This window comes from Babylonia areolata, chromosome 33, assembly GCF_041734735.1.
Source record: "Babylonia areolata isolate BAREFJ2019XMU chromosome 33, ASM4173473v1, whole genome shotgun sequence".
Lineage (NCBI taxonomy): Eukaryota > Metazoa > Mollusca > Gastropoda > Neogastropoda > Buccinidae > Babylonia > Babylonia areolata.
This window is the reverse complement of record NC_134908.1, coordinates 8972826-8991120: the sequence shown is the minus strand read 5'-3', so window position 1 is coordinate 8991120 and position 18295 is coordinate 8972826. Positions and strand designations below refer to the sequence as shown.

The following is an 18295-nucleotide window of genomic DNA, read 5'->3' as shown; positions in this document are numbered from 1 at the left end:
ACACCAGGGTGAGGCCAGGTGGAATGGAGGATTACATGGGCTGAAGGCAAGGGCACACACACACACACACACACACACACACACACACACACACACACACACACACACACACGTCCATGCACACAGAAACAAATGATAATAACAATAATTCGAGTTATTAAAAGTACCATGCTAAAGCAAGCTCAGAGCTCTTCACAGTGGCAAGGGAGCGACAAACACACACACACACACACACACACACACACACACACACACACATTAAACAGCTCAGTATAAAAGATTCATCTGCACCACCTGAAGAACACCATACTTTACTTTCTCTGTTCCTCGCCAGTGTTCTCTGTCTGTCCCTCCCCCTCTGAAACTGCCACTGGTCGTCTCCAGTCCACCATCCATCCTCAAACTGCCCCCCTCAACCGCCTCACACATTTTCCCCACCACAATTCTACTTAACCCCTCCACCCCCACACCCCCAACCCCACTACATTCCCTACTACATCCCCCATTACATTTTTCACGCATTCCTACCATTACCGCCACCACATTCTTCACACATTCCTATCATAACCACCACCACATTCTTCACACATTCCTACCATTACCACCACCACTTTCTTCACACATTCCTACCATAACTATCACCACATTCTTCACGCATTCCTACCATAGCCACCACCACATTCTTCACACATTCCTACCATTACCACCACCACATTCTTCACACATTACTACCATAACTACCACCACACATTCCTACCATTACCACCACCACATTCTTCACGCATTCCTACCATAACCACCACCACATTCTTCAAACATTCCTACCATTACCACCACCACATTCTTTACACATTCCTACTATAACCACCACCACATTCTTCACACATTCCTACTATAACCACCACCACATTCTTCACACATTCCTACTATAACCACCACCACATTCTTAACACATTCCCACCACATCCCCACAGCATTCTTCACACTCTCCAACCACATTCTGAACCACATCCCCACCACATCCTTCACATTGACACCACATCGCCACCACATTCTCTATTCCCACCACATCCCCTACCACATTCTTTAACATTCCTGCGGCATCTCCACCTCATTATCAACATTCCCATCATTTCATCCACCACATCCTTAACATTCCCACCACAACCCCACCACATTTTTCACATCCCCCAACACAATATTCACACATTTTCACCACAATCCTCGCCGCATTCCCCCCCCCCCCCCAACCCCCCACATTCTTGACACATTCCCACTATGTTCCCCACCAAATTCTTCACACATTCCATACCACATTTCTGACTACACCCCACCGCATTTCCCACCACATTACCGGCCACACACCCCCACACCACATCCACAAAACATCATGCACCACATCTCCCACCATATTCCTCATAACCACTGGCTCTCATTTCCACTCTCTCCCCCACCATCCCTTTATGTAAGTCACACAGTCTGGCAGGATCATGTCAAGATTTCTATTTCTGTGGCAGCAGCCTGGCTTTGTTCCCCCGTTCCATTAGCTTTGGTGAATAATTTACCTCAATACCTGGGTTCCTTTTATTGTTGCACGTGCATGGTTTGCTTGGAATGAATAAGTAATGCCAGAGTTTGCCGTTTTTCTCATGATGGCTTGAATTGCCCCAGCTAACTAACGTCTGTTTGGGGTTGGGGAAGGGGAGGTCTGCATGGCAACATGAATGCCAACTTTTTGGGGGTTTTGTTTGGGTTTTTCCCCCTCAAAGAAGGCTTTTTTTTTTCTTTGAAGAAAGGGAAGTTGACAAATTCAGCATTTCAGAATTCATACGCTCAGTGTTAGATAGTCACCGAAACTTCTAAATTTATGCATACGTCATCAAGAGATTTTTAATGTATTTTTCTACTACGTGATGCATATTTTAATTCTGATTACTGAAGGCAGAGAAAGAAAGAGAGAGAGATCTTATGTGATGAAGTTTCATGACTTACAGACTCTGTGGAAGACATCTGGCCTGCACTTATGTGTACTTTGCAGCACTTACATTCTGTGATCCAAGTCACAGGTCATCCTCTTCTGGTAGTTAAAGCCAGACAGCATTCTTTTCTCCTGGGTGAAAGATTTCAAGAGGGGGGCAAGTGATGTGAAATCACACAGTGTTGTATGCAGTGGCACATGGCATCAGACAGTAGCATCAGCATTCATTGTAACCCAGGTTCTCCCGAGGATGAATTATGCATGTGACGTTTGGCCAATGAAGTCGTTCAACGCACAGTGCAACCTTGACCTCACTCTGGGTTGTGTATTTGGTTGTGATGGGCTGAACTTGTCAAGGCTCAACACTCACAGAAACGTAGACCCCTACATGAATTTCTGCACCATAAAAACTGCAATGGCTTACACATACTGGTATTTGCAATACTGTCTCTTCTACCTAGTTATGTAAAACCAGGGGAAAACTTTTCCTCCCCCCACATGAATTATCGTGGATTTATCCACAGAGGCACAGCGGGTCATCAGATGACAAATTCACGCTAATTACTTTAATTTGGGGAGTCTTCGCACCTTGAAACTTTGACTAAAACCAGGCTTGGGAAAGCCTGAAAAGAGGTTGATTTGTGCAGCATTTTTGTGGACGATACTTGGCCATTTAGCATTTACATGATTGTCAGGTTTGCTGTATATGCTGGGTTGTCGCACAGTTTGATTCAGTGTGATGTTGTCATGCATTGTATTTTGATGTCACATGAGTAAGATAGTATGTTCTTTTATGTAACACAGTGTGGTGTGCTGTTATTTTGCACACTGTGCTGTGATGTCAGTGTTACACACTGTGCTGTGATGTCACATGATGTACTGTTATTTTGCACACTGTGCTGTGATGTCACATGATGTGCTGTTATTTTGCACACTGTGCTGTGATGTCAGTGTTACACACTGTGCTGTGATGTCACATGATGTACTGTTATTTTGCACACTGTGCTGTGATGTCACATGATGTACTGTTATTTTGCACAGTGTGCTGTGATGTCAGTGTTACACAATGTGTTGTGATGTCACATGATGTACTGTTATTTTGCACAATGTGCTGTGATTTCACATGATGTGCTGTTATTTTGCACAATGTGCTGTGATGTCAGTGTTACTCACTGTGTTGTGATGTCACATGATGTACTGTTAATTTGCTCAATGTGCTGTGATGTCAGTGTTACATAATGGGTTGTGATGTCACATGATGTACTGTTATTTTGCACAGTGTGCTGTGATGTCAGTGTTACACACTGTGCTGTGATGTCACATGATGTGCTGTTATTTTGCACAATGTGCTGTGATGTCAGTGTTACACACTGTGCTGTGATTTCACATGATGTGCTGTTATTTTGCACAGTGTGCTGTGATGTTACACAATGTGTTGTGATGTCACATGATGTGCTGTGCTGTCACACTAAGTCTTGTGATGTTACATGTTGTGTTTTCATGCTGCAAAGTGTGTTGAGATGTTACATATGATGTGTTGCAATGTTACTTTATATGTGTGGTGATGTTACCTCTGTTGTGCTGTTACACAATGTTGTGATGTTACATGTTGTGGTGACACATGGTGTGCTGTGATGTCACACTCACTGTGATGTGCTGTCATACAATGTGATGTTATGTGCTGTGATGTTACACAATGTGATGTGCAGTGTTTTATCATGTGTTGTTATGTTGCTTGTTGTGATGACACACGGTGCGACGCAATGTCACGCACACTGCGATGTGCTGTCACACAATGTGATGTTTTGTTATATAATGTGCTGTGATGTTACACAGTGTTATGTGCAGTGTTTTATAATGTGTTGTGGTGTTGCATGTTGTGATGGCACATGTTGTGATCATACATGGTGTAATGCAGTGACACACACATTTCAATGTGTTATAACGGACTTCCTTTTTCGCTTCGCCAGGTCTCCGCACTCAGCTCTTTAAAGTCTGGCCTTAAAACCCACCTCTTCACAAGATAGCCTCCCTCCCCTGCCACTTCTTTGTCTTCAGTTTCTTCTTCAGTTTTAGAGTTATGCATGCGTGTGAATGACTGGTATGAAAGCGCTTAGATTTGTCTGCACAAGATTCAGCGCTACATAAATACTATTATTATTATATAAAGTGTTGTGATGTTACATGTTGTGATTACACATGTGGTGACACATGGTGCAATGCGATGTCACAACACAGTGCGATGTGTTATATGATGTGGTGTGATGACACATGGTGTAATGACGTACTGTAGTGCTATTTCACTCACAATGCGATGTGCTGTCCACAGTTCCTGGAGCCTAGCAAAAAATACCAGGTGTCTGGCAAGTACCGGACAATTGAGACCCAGGCCACCATCATCAAGTGAGTGTGTGGTGTGTGTGTGTGTGGTGGGGGGGCGGGGATGGGAGGGGCAGGAGGGAGGGGGAGGGTGTATGTATATATGTGTGGTGTGGTTTGTGTGTGTGTGTGTGCATGTTTGTGTTCGTGTGGTGTGTGTGTGTGTGTGTGTGAACACTGTGAACATGAATCCTAACTGACTGACCCACAGGTTATTGATAATAATATATAATACTGCATTCACTGCTTCCCTACCCTTTCTCAGTTTCTGTCTGTCACTGTTAACAGTGGTGTTGTGTCCACCTGTGAATATAGCCACACACGCACGCACACGCATGCACACGCGCGCACATGCACACACACACACACACACACACACACACACACACACACACACACACACACGCAATACAACAATCACACACACACAAAAAGTGATATAACCTGGTGCTACATACACACCAAGGAGTGCCATTCCAGAATGGTTTAGGCGTTGGGCCTCTGATCCCGTGTTCACCAGTGATCAGCGTTGAACTTTTGAGGCCCACGTTTTTGTTTTCGGCATCCCGTGGTGGTGTCCTTGGCAGAGGCACTTTCCTCCAATTTTCCCTCACTCCACCCAGGTGTGAATGGGAACCTGACTCGGGTTTGGTGAAGGTTAAAACGGCAGGAGAGGATTGGGACCCGCCTTCCCATGCCGAGTCCTGCACACACTGGATTTGAGTTCACTTCCCCGATGGATGTAAAAGGTTATGGGACCTTTAACCTCTTTTTGTTTGTTCGTTTTCTTTTTTCTTCTTCTTTTTTTTTTATTTTTTAAACTGTATGTTGTGTTCTCAGTTACAGCAGAGTTAAAGACTGCTATTGAGGACTGTATACATTTGCATAGATAGATAGATAGACAGACAGACAGATGGATATAGCACCAAACAGCAGTCTTTGAAACTCTTGCTGTGATGGAGACTACTACTGGTGTCTCTGGATCACCTGTCGAAAGGGATGACAGTTCACTGCCAATGCCGGGATACCTGAGGAGACCATGGGGGATGAAACTGCAGTCGTATCAGGCATGCATACAGCTGGCCCTGTCCCACAAAGAGAAAATTAAAATGGCCCCCAGTTGCAGCCTTTGGAATGGATTTCGTGTTACATTTCCTTCCCTCATCTTTGCAGAGTTATTTTCAAAGAACGGAAGGATTGCTTCGCTGCAACCTGCACTTGTTTTGATGATATATAGTGCCTGTCAGTTTCAGTTTCAGTTTCAGTAGCTCAAGGAGGCGTCACTGCATTCGGACAAATCCATATACGCTACACCACGTCTGCCAAGCAGATGCCTGACCAGCAGCGTAACCCAACGCGCTTAGTCAGGCCTGTCATCATCGGTCAGAGAGCAAAGTCTGAGCACCTTACAAACACAAAGAGTCATTTGTACAACAGGCTGCCTGCCTGGGTAGAGCCCACTGACAGCTGCCATTGGGTGCTCATCATTTGTTTTCTGTGTCATTCAGTCAGGTTTCAGTCACACATGAGGAAACACACACACACACACACACACACACACACACACACATGTAACATTTTTCGTGTATGACTGTTTTTGTTTCTTTACCCCGCCATTTAGACAGCCATACTCGGTTTTTGGGGTGGGTGTGCATGCTGGGTATGTTCTTGTTCCCATGATCCCCCTGAATGTTGATGTGGATCACAGGATCTTTTTACGTGCATATTGTTTTACTCCACTGTTATATTGAAAAAAAGAAGAAAGAAAAAAAAAAAAATATATATATATATATGTCAAGATTTTATTTCATGATGGTAAATTGAATAAGCATCAATTGTGCTTCTTCTTCTTTTTTTTCTTTTTTTTTCTTTTTCTTCTTATTTTAACATCAAGCCATCAGTGAAAAAAATAGAGAAAAAAAAACATAGGAGAGAGAAAGAGAGAGAGAGAGAGAGAGAGAAGAAACAAGCAAGCAAACAAAACCAAATGATGTGTGTCAGGTGCTGGGTAAATGGCAAAGGCAACCAGGGACCCAGGATCGTCGTTTTGCCAGCACACCGTAACCGTCCAGAGGACCTGAAGTCAGTCATCAACTGTGTGTCCCGTGTCATGTGCGAGGCATGCGTCGGGCCTGTGGAGAAGTACGTGCTTTGTGTGTGTGTGTGTTTTGTGTGTATGTTTTTGTGTTGCTGTGTTTTTTTGTTGTTGTTGTTGTTGTTTTTTATTTGTGTATTTGGGGGGGTTTTCTTTGTGTGTGTGTGTGTGGGTATGTTTTGTATGTGGGTAAGCTTTGTGTATTTTTGTGTGTGGGTATGCTTTGTGTGTTAGTGTGTGTTGTTTGTAAGTGTGCGGGGGTGGGGGGGGGTTGGGGGGGGCGATAGTACCTGACATATTGTCCATGCTTTACTCAGTTTATAGAACCATACAAACTAGTGCAGTACCTGACATATTGTCCATGCTTTACTCAATGTATAGAACCATACAAACTAGTATAGTACCTGACATATTGTCCATGCTTTACTCAGTGTATGGAGCCATACAAACTAGTGCAGTACCTGACATATTGTCCATGCTTTACTCAATGTATAAAGCCATACAAACTAGTGCAGTACCTGACATATTGTCCATGCTTTACTCAATGTATAGAACCATACAAACTGGTATAGTACCTGACATATTGTCCATGCTTTACTCAATGTATAGAACCATACAAACTAGTGCAGTACCTGACATATTGTCCATGCTTTACTCAGTGTATAGAACCATACAAACTAGTATAGTACCTGACATATTGTCCATGCTTTACTCAGTGTATAGAACCATACAAACTAGTATAGTACCTGACATATTGTCCATGCTTTACTCAGTGTATAGAACCATACAAACTGGTGCAGTACCTGACATATTGTCCATGCTTTACTCAATGTATAGAACCATACAAACTAGTGCAGTACCTGACATATTGTCCATGCTTTACTCAATGTATAGAACCATACAAACTAGTATAGTACCTGACATATTGTCCATGCTTTACTCAGTGTATAGAGCCATACAAACTGGTGCAGTACCTGACATATTGTCCATGCTTTACTCAATGTATAGAACCATACAAACTAGTATAGTACCTGACATGTTGTCCATGCTTTACTCAGTGTATAGAACCATACAGACTGGTGCAGTACCTGACATATTGTCCATGCTTTACTCAATGTATAGAACCATACAAACTAGTGCAGTACCTGACATATTGTCCATGCTTTACTCAGTGTATAGAACCATACAAACTGGTATAGTACCTGACATATTGTCCATGCTTTACTCAGTGTATAGAGCCATACAAACTGGTGCAGTACCTGACATATTGTCCATGCTTTACTCAATGTATAGAACCATACAAACTAGTATAGTACCTGACATGTTGTCCATGCTTTACTCAGTGTATAGAACCATACAGACTGGTGCAGTACCTTACATATTGTCCAGACTCAATGTATAGAGCCATACAAACTGGTTTAATACCTGACATATTGTCCAGACTCAATGTACAGAGCCATACAAACTGGTTTAATACCTGACATATTGTCCAGACTCAATGTATAGAGCCATACAAACAGGTTTAATACCTGACATATTGTCCAGACTCAATGTACAGAGCCATACAAACTGGTTTAATACCTGACATATTGTCCAGACTCAATGTATAGAGCCATACAAACTGGTTTAATACCTGACAGATTATCCAGACTCTATAGAGCCATACAAACTGGTTTAATACCTGACAGATTGTCCAGACTCTATAGAGCCATACAAACAGGTTTAATACCTGACATATTGTCCAGACTCAATGTATAGAGCCATACAAACTGGTTTAATACCGGACAGATTGTCCAGACTCAATGTATAGAGGCATACAAACTGGTTTAATACCTGACAGATTGTCCAGACTCAATGTATAGAGGCATACAAACTGGTTTAATACCTGACAGATTGTCCAGACTCAATGTATAGAGCCATACAAACTGGCATAGTACCTGAGATAGATAACTGTACAGGTTGTACCTGCCGACTGGAGCCAAGGTGATGGCCATGGACCAGATCACTCACAACGGATGCTATGTTGCCCTGAGGAAGCAAGACTACTTCAAGCGCGACAAGTACGAGAAACCTTTGCCTGACTTCAGCTTTTCTCCCAGACTTGAGAAGCGAAGGTTGGTGCTGCTAATTACAGTTAGGTGATGCTGGTGTGTGTGTGTGTCTGTGTCTTTGTTTTACGAGTGTTTGTTCGAGGTTGGGTTTTTTTTGGGGGGTGGGGGGGGGTTGTTTTTTTTGTTGTGCTTGCAAGAGAAGAAAAAGAATGTTGCTTGGAAGTGTGTAAGAGGGATAATGATAATGATAATAATAAATTGTACTTATATGGCGCAAGCTCTCCATAAACAGACTCTAAGCGCCTCACATGAGATGTTTTGAAGATTGCACACACACGCGTATGCGTACGTGTGCACACATGTACACATACACACACAGACACAGATGCGCAGATGCACGTATGTACACACACACTCTCTCTCTCTCTCTCTCTCTCTCTCTCTCTCTCTCTCTCTCTCTCCTCTCTCACTTTTTTTTCCTTATCTAATATCACAAAGTGGAAAGACATTAAACAGAAGACTACTTCTCACTCACTCACTTTCTCTCTCTCTCTCTCTCTCTCTCTCTCTCTCTCTCTCTCTCTCTCTCTCTCACTTTATTTTCCTTATCTAATATCACAAAGTGGAAAGATATTAAACAGAAGACTACTTCTCACTCACTCATTTTCTCTCTCTCTCTCTCACTCTCTCTCAGCAAAGTAGACTCACACGTACACACACACGCACACTATCTCTCTCTCTCTCTCTCTCTCTCTCTCTCTCTCTCTCTCTCTCTGCAAAGTAGACTCTCCCATGCATACCAGTCTCATTAAAATAAAATAAAAAAAAACCCCCCCACAAACTGACCATAAAGAGAAGCTAACTCAAGCGAACTCTTCTGTTACAGGTTGCCTCCCCTGCATTCCAACAAGACCAGCAGCCATTCGTCCCCAGAGCATTCGACAGCATCCCGCAACGGGTCTGAGATTAACAGCTACAGTCAAAGGTCGCAAAACAGGCCCTGCGTGCTCTTGCTCTTGACTCACCATCCCCTACTAACAGTGTTCTTGAATCAGAAGGAAAATGGCACTTTTTGACTTTTTGTGGTTTTTTTAATTTTTTTTAGCACTTGTCGTAAAGCTTTTCTTGTTTCGTTTAAGCACTTGCTGTAAAACGTTCCTTGAGTTTATTGGTTGTTGTTGGTTTTTTGTTTGTTTGTTTGTTTTTTTTAAAGCACTTGTCATAAAACTTTTTTTTTTTAAAGCACTTGTCATAAAACTTTGTTCACATCTTTTACAGATTCAGTTTTGTTTTTTGTTTTTTGTTTTTTGTTTTTTGGGTTGTTTTTTTTACTCACGCGTATTACTGTATTAACCAGGTTTCAGTTGTCTTTGTGTGTGTTTGTATATATGTCTCTGTGTGTGTCTGTGATCAACTTTTTCTGAACAAAACCAAGGCTAATAGGTGTGCACAAGAACCATTTCAGTCGCTTTTATGACATTTGGGTAAGCTGAGTGAGAGGTCAAAGGTCAAGGTCATTAATTTGGCAAAAAAAAAAAAAAAAAAACCCTCAGTAGAGCTCATGCCTACCATCCAATATTCATCATCAGAGTTGTAGACAGGGACTGGCCACGATGGCTGCACGATCCCTATTGAAAGTCAAAGTCAGATTTCAAGGTCAAGGTCACAACAAGGCATGCTATAATAATAGGTCAATCTTGCAGGTGAAAACAGGATGAGGACTTTTTTTTGTTGTTGTTGCTTGTTTGGTTTTTTTTTGTTTGTTCTTTGGTTGTTGTTTTCATTCCATATTTCTGTGGTCGATGAAGTAGGTGTCCCACATTGTGAGTTTTGATGGTTTTGCCTCTGTTGCTGTCTTGTAGTGTCATCTGTTTGTTCATGGTAGAATTGTCATTTGGATTTCACTTCCCAGAGTTGGGACATCCTCCTTTTTTTTCTTTTTTCTTTTTTTTTCTGTAAGATGAAACAACGATGAAGCATTCTAATGTCTAGCATGGACTCATGGTGGAGAGAGGTGTTCAGCAAGGGAGAGAATCCATGTCCATCCCTTCCACTGAACTTGGGTTATTTTCTTCATTCCACCCCCCCACCCCCCCCACCCCCACCCCCTTCCGCCCCCTCTTCATCTGCCCCCACAGTTTTGAAATGAGTGATGACCAGGGAGCTAGACGGGTGCAATAGCCGAGTGGTTAAAGCGTTGGACTGTCAATCTGAGGGTCCCGGGTTCGAATCACGGTGACGGCGCCTGGTGGGTGAAGGGTGGAGATTTTTACGATCTCCCAGGTCAACATATGTGCAGACCTGCTTAGTGCCTGAACCCCCTTCGTGTGTATATGCAAGCAGAAGATCAAATACGCACGTTAAAGATCCTGTAATCCATGTCAGCGTTCGGTGGGTTATGGAAACAAGAACATACCCAGCATGCACACCCTTGAAAACAGAGTATGGCTGCCTACATGGCGGGGTAAAAACGGTCATACATGTAAAAGCCCACTGGTGTGCATACGAGTGAACGTGGGAGTTGCAGCCCACGAACGCAGAAGAAGAAGACCAGGGAGCTAGACCTTCAAAAGAGAGGAGGTGTAAACGACACAGCAGAATTGTATTGTCTGTGTGGCATGTTCTTCAACAAAATTACAAGCAAAGAACTTGAGTGATTGAACAGAAAAGATGCCCTGGTTGAACTGAGATTTTTAGAACTGTGAGTTTAGTCATGAGTTACTGACAACTGTTCTTATTTTCAGCGTTCATTTTGGTGCTGTGGTTGTATTTTGTTTTTGTCTGAAATATCTGCCAAAACTGGTGGCAGATGTTGAAAGTCTGGGACTGCTTTGAGTCATTGACAGTAATGTGACTTAGCTTATTCTTCTTCTTCTGCTACTTCTTCTTCTGCTACTTCTTCTTCAGCTCCTTCTTCTTCTTCTGCTACTTCTTCTTCGACTCCTTCTTCTTCTTCTTCTTCTGCTCTTCTCTCAAGGCCTGACTAAGCGTGTTGGGTTACGCTGCTAGTCAGGCATCTGCTTTGCAGATGTGGTGTAGCATGTATTGATTTGTCCAAACGCAGTGACGCCTCTTTGAGTAGTTAAACTGAACTGAACTGATCATCTTCTTCTACTGCTATTTCTTGTTCTTAATTCTGTGAAGAGTCATTGGGATGCCGCACAGAACTGTTCATCAGATCCTTCCAGTCTGTTGTACATCAAAGCCTGGGTCTCTGCAAATGGTTTTCTCTATCCGTTCGGCAATGTTAACACATGTTCCTGGCATCGGAGATCTTTTCCCACCCCTCTTGCGGCCAATCAGTGGCAGCTTCTGTGTGTGGGTGTTGGTCTGTGTGTGTGCATGCGCAAGTGTGTAAGTGTACACACGTGTCAGGAGAGCTCTGTGCACTTGCGTGTATGCGTGTGCGTTTGTTGAGGATGAGGTATGTGTGTGTGTGCATGTCTGTACTGTGGGAGCATCAGAATATTGGAACCTGCAGGTGTGCATATATATGTTTGTGGGGGCGTGTGGGGTATGGGCATATGTGTGTGTGCTTGTATAAGTAAGAGTGTGTGTGTGTGTGTGCGTGCCGTGGAAGCTGCAATACGTAGCCTAGGAATGAGTGTGTGGAGGAGGGTGAATGGGGGGGAGGGGGTGTGCAGGGTAATTTGGGAGATGGTGTGTGTGTCTGGGCTCATGTGCATTCATGTATATTTGTTTGTGCTTTCATATCTGTGAAACTGCATGTTTGCTGCACATCTGTTATGCATGTGTGTGTATGTGTGTCTGCTTGTTTTACATTTATTTGCTTATTTGCCAATTTATCATCATTATTGTCTTTTTATTTTATTTTTTTTATATTATTATTGTTATCATCATCATTATTATTATTCTTATTATTATCTTTCTGAAGTCCTGACTAAGCGTGTTTGGTTACGCTGCTGGTCAAGCATCTGCTTGGCAGATGTGATGTAGCATATATGGATTTGTCTGAATGCAGTGACGCCTCCTTGAGCTACTTATACTGTCAGTCTATTGTGTTTTTTTGTGTGTGGCTTTTTTAGGGGAGGGTGGGGGGGGGGTAGGGTTTTTTTCTGTCTTCCTCCTTCAACAGTTTGTTGGAGAGTTGTTTCAGCACAACCTTTGGATCTTGTTACGTTTGACGTGATACTGTGCTTTGAAAACCCGTTTCAGTTGCCTTGTTGACTGGAATTAGAAGGAAATCGTTATGAGATTTTGTTTAAACTCTTTTCTTTCTTTTTTTAGGTTTTTTTTGTTTGAACTCTTTTTTTTTCTTTTTTTCTTTTTTTTAAGGGTTTTTTTTCTGTTTCACCTTTTCGGATTAACTTGTGACGGAGGTAATGGTTTGCAGTTTGTTTTGTGAAGGGGCACTGAGCACAGTTTGATTTATTCAGTGTGGTGGGTTTGGAGCAAGAGCACAGCTTGTTTTGCACCTTGGTTGAGGACTGTGATTGTGTTTGCTATTTGATTAATCTCTGTGTGTGTGTTTGTGAGTGTGTGTGTGTGTGTGAGTGTGTATGTGTGTGTGTGTGATTGACTTTTATATATAGTTGTTGTTGTTTTTTTGGAAATAATGGGACATATATTTGTGTTTATGCAAGTAGATAAATGTGGTTTTGTGTGTGTGTGTGTGTGTCTGGATGTGTGTTGAGGGTGTATTCTTGTTTTGTTTGTGGAAGGAATGTATATATGTATTGTATGTGTGTGAATGTGTGTGTGTGTGTGTGTGATTGACTTTGATATGCAGTTACATTCACACATGCACACACAGACGCGCGCACACACACAAACACACACACACACGTGCGCGTGCGTGTGTATGTGTGTGTTAGATTGTCTTTGAAACATGCACAGCCAACAAATGACTTCTGTGTCTGTGAGTTTTGTGTGTGTGTGCGTGTGTTATTATGCAGTGTTACAAAAAATGCCTACACACACACACACACACACACACACACACACACACCACACACACACACCACACACACACACACACACACACACACACAGAAGTTGCTGACGATCAGCACATCTTTTCACACAGATACCGCCGCGACCGAGAGAGAGCCAGGCGTGACGAGGACCAAGTGATCATGGGTCGACCCGTCAAATATAAACGCAGCTCCGAGAAGCGACAGCAGGTGGACTACGACGAAGGTCAGTAAACACGCAAAGAGAGGAACGAAGGAACAAATGAATGAACATTATTGGTGCATGCAACAGAATGGACGATTCGTAATTTTTTTTGTGTGTGTGATGGGATTGAATACATTAGTACGATTGAAAGGATGGTGTGTGTGTATTTGTGATAGAATTGGAGAACGTTATAGCTGTATTATTGAACCATTATTATTTTGTTTGTGACAGAATTAGATAATTAACAGTATACATTACTACAAGTGAAAGGATGGTGTGTGTATTTGTTATGGAATGGGAGAACGTTATAGCTGTATTATTGAACCATTATTATTTTGTTTGTGACAGAATTAGATAATTAACAGTATACATTACTACAAGTGAAAGGATGGTGTGTGTATTTGCTATGGAATGGGAGAACGTTATAGCTGTATTATTGAACCATTATTATTTTGTTTGTGACAGAATTAGATAATTAACAGTATACATTACTACAAGTGAAAGGATGGTGTGTGTATTTGTTATGGAATGGGAGAACGTTATAGCTGTATTATTGAACCATTATTATTTTGTTTGTGACAGAATAAGATAATTAACAGTATACATTGCTACAAGTGAAAGGAATGTGTGTGTATTTGTTATGGAATGGGAGAACGTTATAGCTGTATTATTGAACCATTATTATTTTGTTTGTGACAGAATTAGATAATTAACAGTATACATTACTACAAGTGGAAGGATGGTGTGTGTATTTGCTATGGAATGGGAGAACGTTATAGCTGTATTATTGAGCCATTATTATTTTGTTTGTGACAGAATTAGATAATTAACAGTATACATTACTACAAGTGAAAGGTAGGTATGTGTGTCTGTGATAGAATGGGCAAGTTGTAGCTTTATAGTTAACCACAATCATTTTGTTTGTGATAGAATCAAGTAGCTGACTATATACATTACTACAAGTGAATGAATGGTATGTACTTGATGGAATTGGAGAATGTTGTAGCTGAATTATTGAACCATTATCATTTTGTTTGTGGTAGAATTAAATAACTGACAGTATACACTGCTACAAGTGAAAGGAAAATATATGTGTCTGTGATAGAATGGGAGAACGTAGCTTTATTGTTGAACCATTATTGTTACGTTTGTGATAGAATCAAATAACTACCGGTGTACATTACTACAACGGAAGAACCACTGTAGTTTTATTTTTGGTAGAATGGCACCCATTGCAGTGGAGAAACCGTTAAACCTTTTAACCCTTCTGAGTTTACAGCCTTGGCAGGTTCCCATACCAAAAAACATTGATGCGGAAAAAAAGAAGAAAATATACTGAAATCAACTAGTAATTCCTGCAAATTGACACCTGGGGACAAAGCCAGAAATAATGTTGAAGTTAATTCCCTTTGCTCGTGGTTTATGTGAATAATAGGAACGTGTACACCATTTTAATGACACAAACTTCAATGCCAGGGCAGTGCTCACCGCAGGGCTGAAAGAGTTAAATCATACAGCTCTCACTTTGCTGTTGGCCTCAACTGTAACCTTACATCAGTCTGTGATATGTGACGCAGCACAGGAAAACCTGGCTAAAGTCAGAATTGATCATTTTTTTACATTTATGTACTATCAGAAGGTTTAAAAATCACAGATTAACATACAAAAAAACAGAATTGCTCTATCATAGTTTTTTTTTTCAAAGTTGGTGTTCCCGAAAAGAACAAATGGAGAAATCAGCTTACGAAAAAGACATACATTTGCCAGCTTGTAACTTTAGAACAACAATTATCTTGAACATGTGTTGGTGTACAAAGATTTTAGAATTAAGTGAGCTATATAAATTTCGATCTGAAAAAAGCACGGGGAAATTCCTATTTTCTTTCTGTACTCAAATGAAGTCAAGAATGGCGAGTGGAGCAGGGACGTCATGCCACGAGAGAGCAGTCAGTGGCGACAGGGGTGAATGCTCAAATGAGAGACATAGGCTGCATTTGTGTTTGAACAAAAAATATTTCCCGTAATGCTGATGATTTTTTTTAACTTTGGCTTTAGATCCCAGATCAAAATAACATTTACTAACTGCAGTCATGAAGTGTATTGCCACATCATCTGCTGAGGTAATTTCAGAAAAGCCTGGAGTCAAATGCACTGAACATTGCAACTTAAGTGACAAATGTGCGCAGCAGTACCAACAGCGCATGCTTCAGAAAACATTAAAAATACTACAGTTTCGAGCAGCTTTAAGCAAAAATATTTACCGACAGCAAAGATAAGATTTCAAAGATGTAAGATTTGTATAAAAAGAAATCTCGATTTTCATTATTTTGACCCCAAATGACATGTTTTTGTGCATAGCTATGAACAATTGGCTGCAACTTCAGCTGGGTTTTCGTGTGCTGCGTCATATATGTATGATAGTCATGTCCGATGATGACCATCAGAACAGCAGAAGAGGCAGCTGGGATATAATTTGATTATATTGGAGAGTGTCTTGCCCAAGTTACATCCCCACTCTCTCGGCCAAGAGGATTTTGGGACAGTCGGCACTGGGATGGTTCCTAAAGGCCAACTAGCCCCCAAGGCTGCAGCACTAAGAGCCAGTGCAATTTAGCCTCCTAGTTTGAGAGTCTTAGTCCTTCACAAAAGACTAAGCTGTAAATGACTCCGTTACGATGGAGAAACCATTGATCATACAGCTGTCAGTTTGCTGTTGGCCCAACCGTAAAGTTATGTCAGTCTGTGACATATGCTTTGGTTTGGGCCTAGTCACATATACACAACATGCAACAAAACACAACAGTACTGGCATCACCCAATGGGATGGTCATGTTCCCCTGCAGACAACGGCGGTGTGTTCAAGGCCAGGTCCCAGAACCGCGCCACGCGGGGAGCGCGAGAGGTGGATGACTCTCGTCACACCCGCACTGAGCTCCCCGTGGACCAGCGGCCAGCGGAGACCGTGGAGGTGAGGAGTGTGTCAGTGCTTCCCAACCCCTTTTAAAAACTCCTCTGTGGGTTCTGTGTTCAAAACCTTGCTGGTTGTGGTTTTGCAGTTTAAAATTGTTGGGGTTTTTTTGTTTTTGTTTTTTTTTGGTGTGTTTTTTTACCCGGACTTTCTTGGGTCGACCACCGTTTTATTTTGTATATAAATTCATCATTTTAATTCAGAATATTAAAAAAAAAAAAATAAAAAAAAAAATAACAGCAACAAAAAGGGTACAGTGAACCTAAGCAATTACACACACACACACACACACACACACACACAAAAACGTGACAATAATCAAAAGCAATACCCTGCATTCCATGACTATATCATTGTTGTTTTTTTCCCCCACTTACATATAGATTTTTTTTCTTTTTCCCTTTTCTTTAAGATTCATAAGGTATTATATAATATATCGATGTCTAATACTGAATTGCTGTTCAAAGATCAGTTGTAAAATAGACAGTCTTTTGGGTTTTTTTAGCAATACTGATACACATTTTACCTATCAAAATAATATGATTTATTTTTATAAGATCATGTTCGCTATATCTGTCATTCCAAATAAAACGTGTTGCTGTTTTTGTTTTTAAATTCTGGGAATGGTTTGGGGTTCTTTTTTTTGTTGTTTTTTTTTGTCTGAGTTGGGTAGGTGTTAGGGAGGGGGGATGTTTCAAGGATATGTATGTGTTTGTGTGTGTTTGGCTAAATAGTTTTTGTGGTTCGCTTTTTTTGTGTGTATGTTGTTTTTTTGTTTTTTGTTTTTTTTCAGTCTGTATTTCTGTTTCTCTGTCAACCTCTCTCTTTTTATGTATTATGATTTTTATTAAGGATTGTGTGTGTGCGAGTGTGAAATTTTCTTAATGTTTTTTGTACTTGTTTCTTATGTGTGTGCTTGTAAGTGTGCAGAAATATTCGTGAGTGCTGGCGCACATATTTTTTGTGTGTATATGTGTTTGTATCGATTTTGGTGGATTTGTTATTGTGTTTTTTTGTGTGTGATTGTGTGTGTGTGCTTGTGTGTGTGGGTATGTTATTCGCATGTGTGTGTGTCTGTATTTATGTGTTTGTGTGTGTATGTTATGTTTGTGTGTGTTTGTGTCTGTATTTATATGAGTTTGCATTTCCGCATAATTTGTCTGTGTGAGTGAGTGTGTATAAGTCTCTGTGTGTCAGTATGTGTCAACGCGTGAGTGAGTGAATGTGTGTGTGTTTGTGTGAGTGAACGTGTGTGTGTGAGAGAGAGTAAAAGTGTACGTGTGTGTGAGTGAGTGTGTGTGTGTGCGTGTCTGTGTCCTTGTGTGTGTGTGAGTGAACATGGGTGTGTGTGAGAGAGAGAGAGAGAGTGAAAGTGTGCGTGCGTGTGAGTGAGTGTGTGTGTGTGTACAAGTCTGTGTCCGTGTGTGAGTGTGTGTGTGTGTGAGTGAACGTGGGTGTGTGTGTGAGAGAGAGAGCGAAAGTGTGCGTGCGTGTGAGTGAGTGTGTGTGTGTGTGTGCAAGTCTGTGTCCTTGTGTGTGTGTGAGTGAACGTGGGTGTGTGTGAGAGAGAGAGAGAGAGAGTGAAAGTGTGCGTGCGTGTGTGTGTGTGTGTGTGTGCAAGTCTGTGTCCTTGTGTGAGTGTGTGTGTGTGTGAGTGAACGTGGGTGTGTGTGAGAGAGAGAGAG

The 18295-nt window shown here is 41.5% G+C and overlaps 1 protein-coding gene across 1 annotated transcript in view; it reads left to right on the top strand.

Annotated features, from left to right (window-relative positions):
- Nucleotides 1-18295, top strand: part of LOC143276865 (uncharacterized) — a 31924-nt gene that overhangs the window by 7816 nt on the left and 5813 nt on the right. The window contains exons 4-9 of the mRNA XM_076581522.1: nucleotides 4308-4381; nucleotides 6359-6499; nucleotides 8411-8566; nucleotides 9390-9461; nucleotides 13551-13663; nucleotides 16486-16610. Of these exons, the coding sequence (XP_076437637.1) occupies nucleotides 4308-4381; nucleotides 6359-6499; nucleotides 8411-8566; nucleotides 9390-9461; nucleotides 13551-13663; nucleotides 16486-16610 (681 nt within the window). The remainder of the gene's footprint in view (nucleotides 1-4307; nucleotides 4382-6358; nucleotides 6500-8410; nucleotides 8567-9389; nucleotides 9462-13550; nucleotides 13664-16485; nucleotides 16611-18295) is intronic.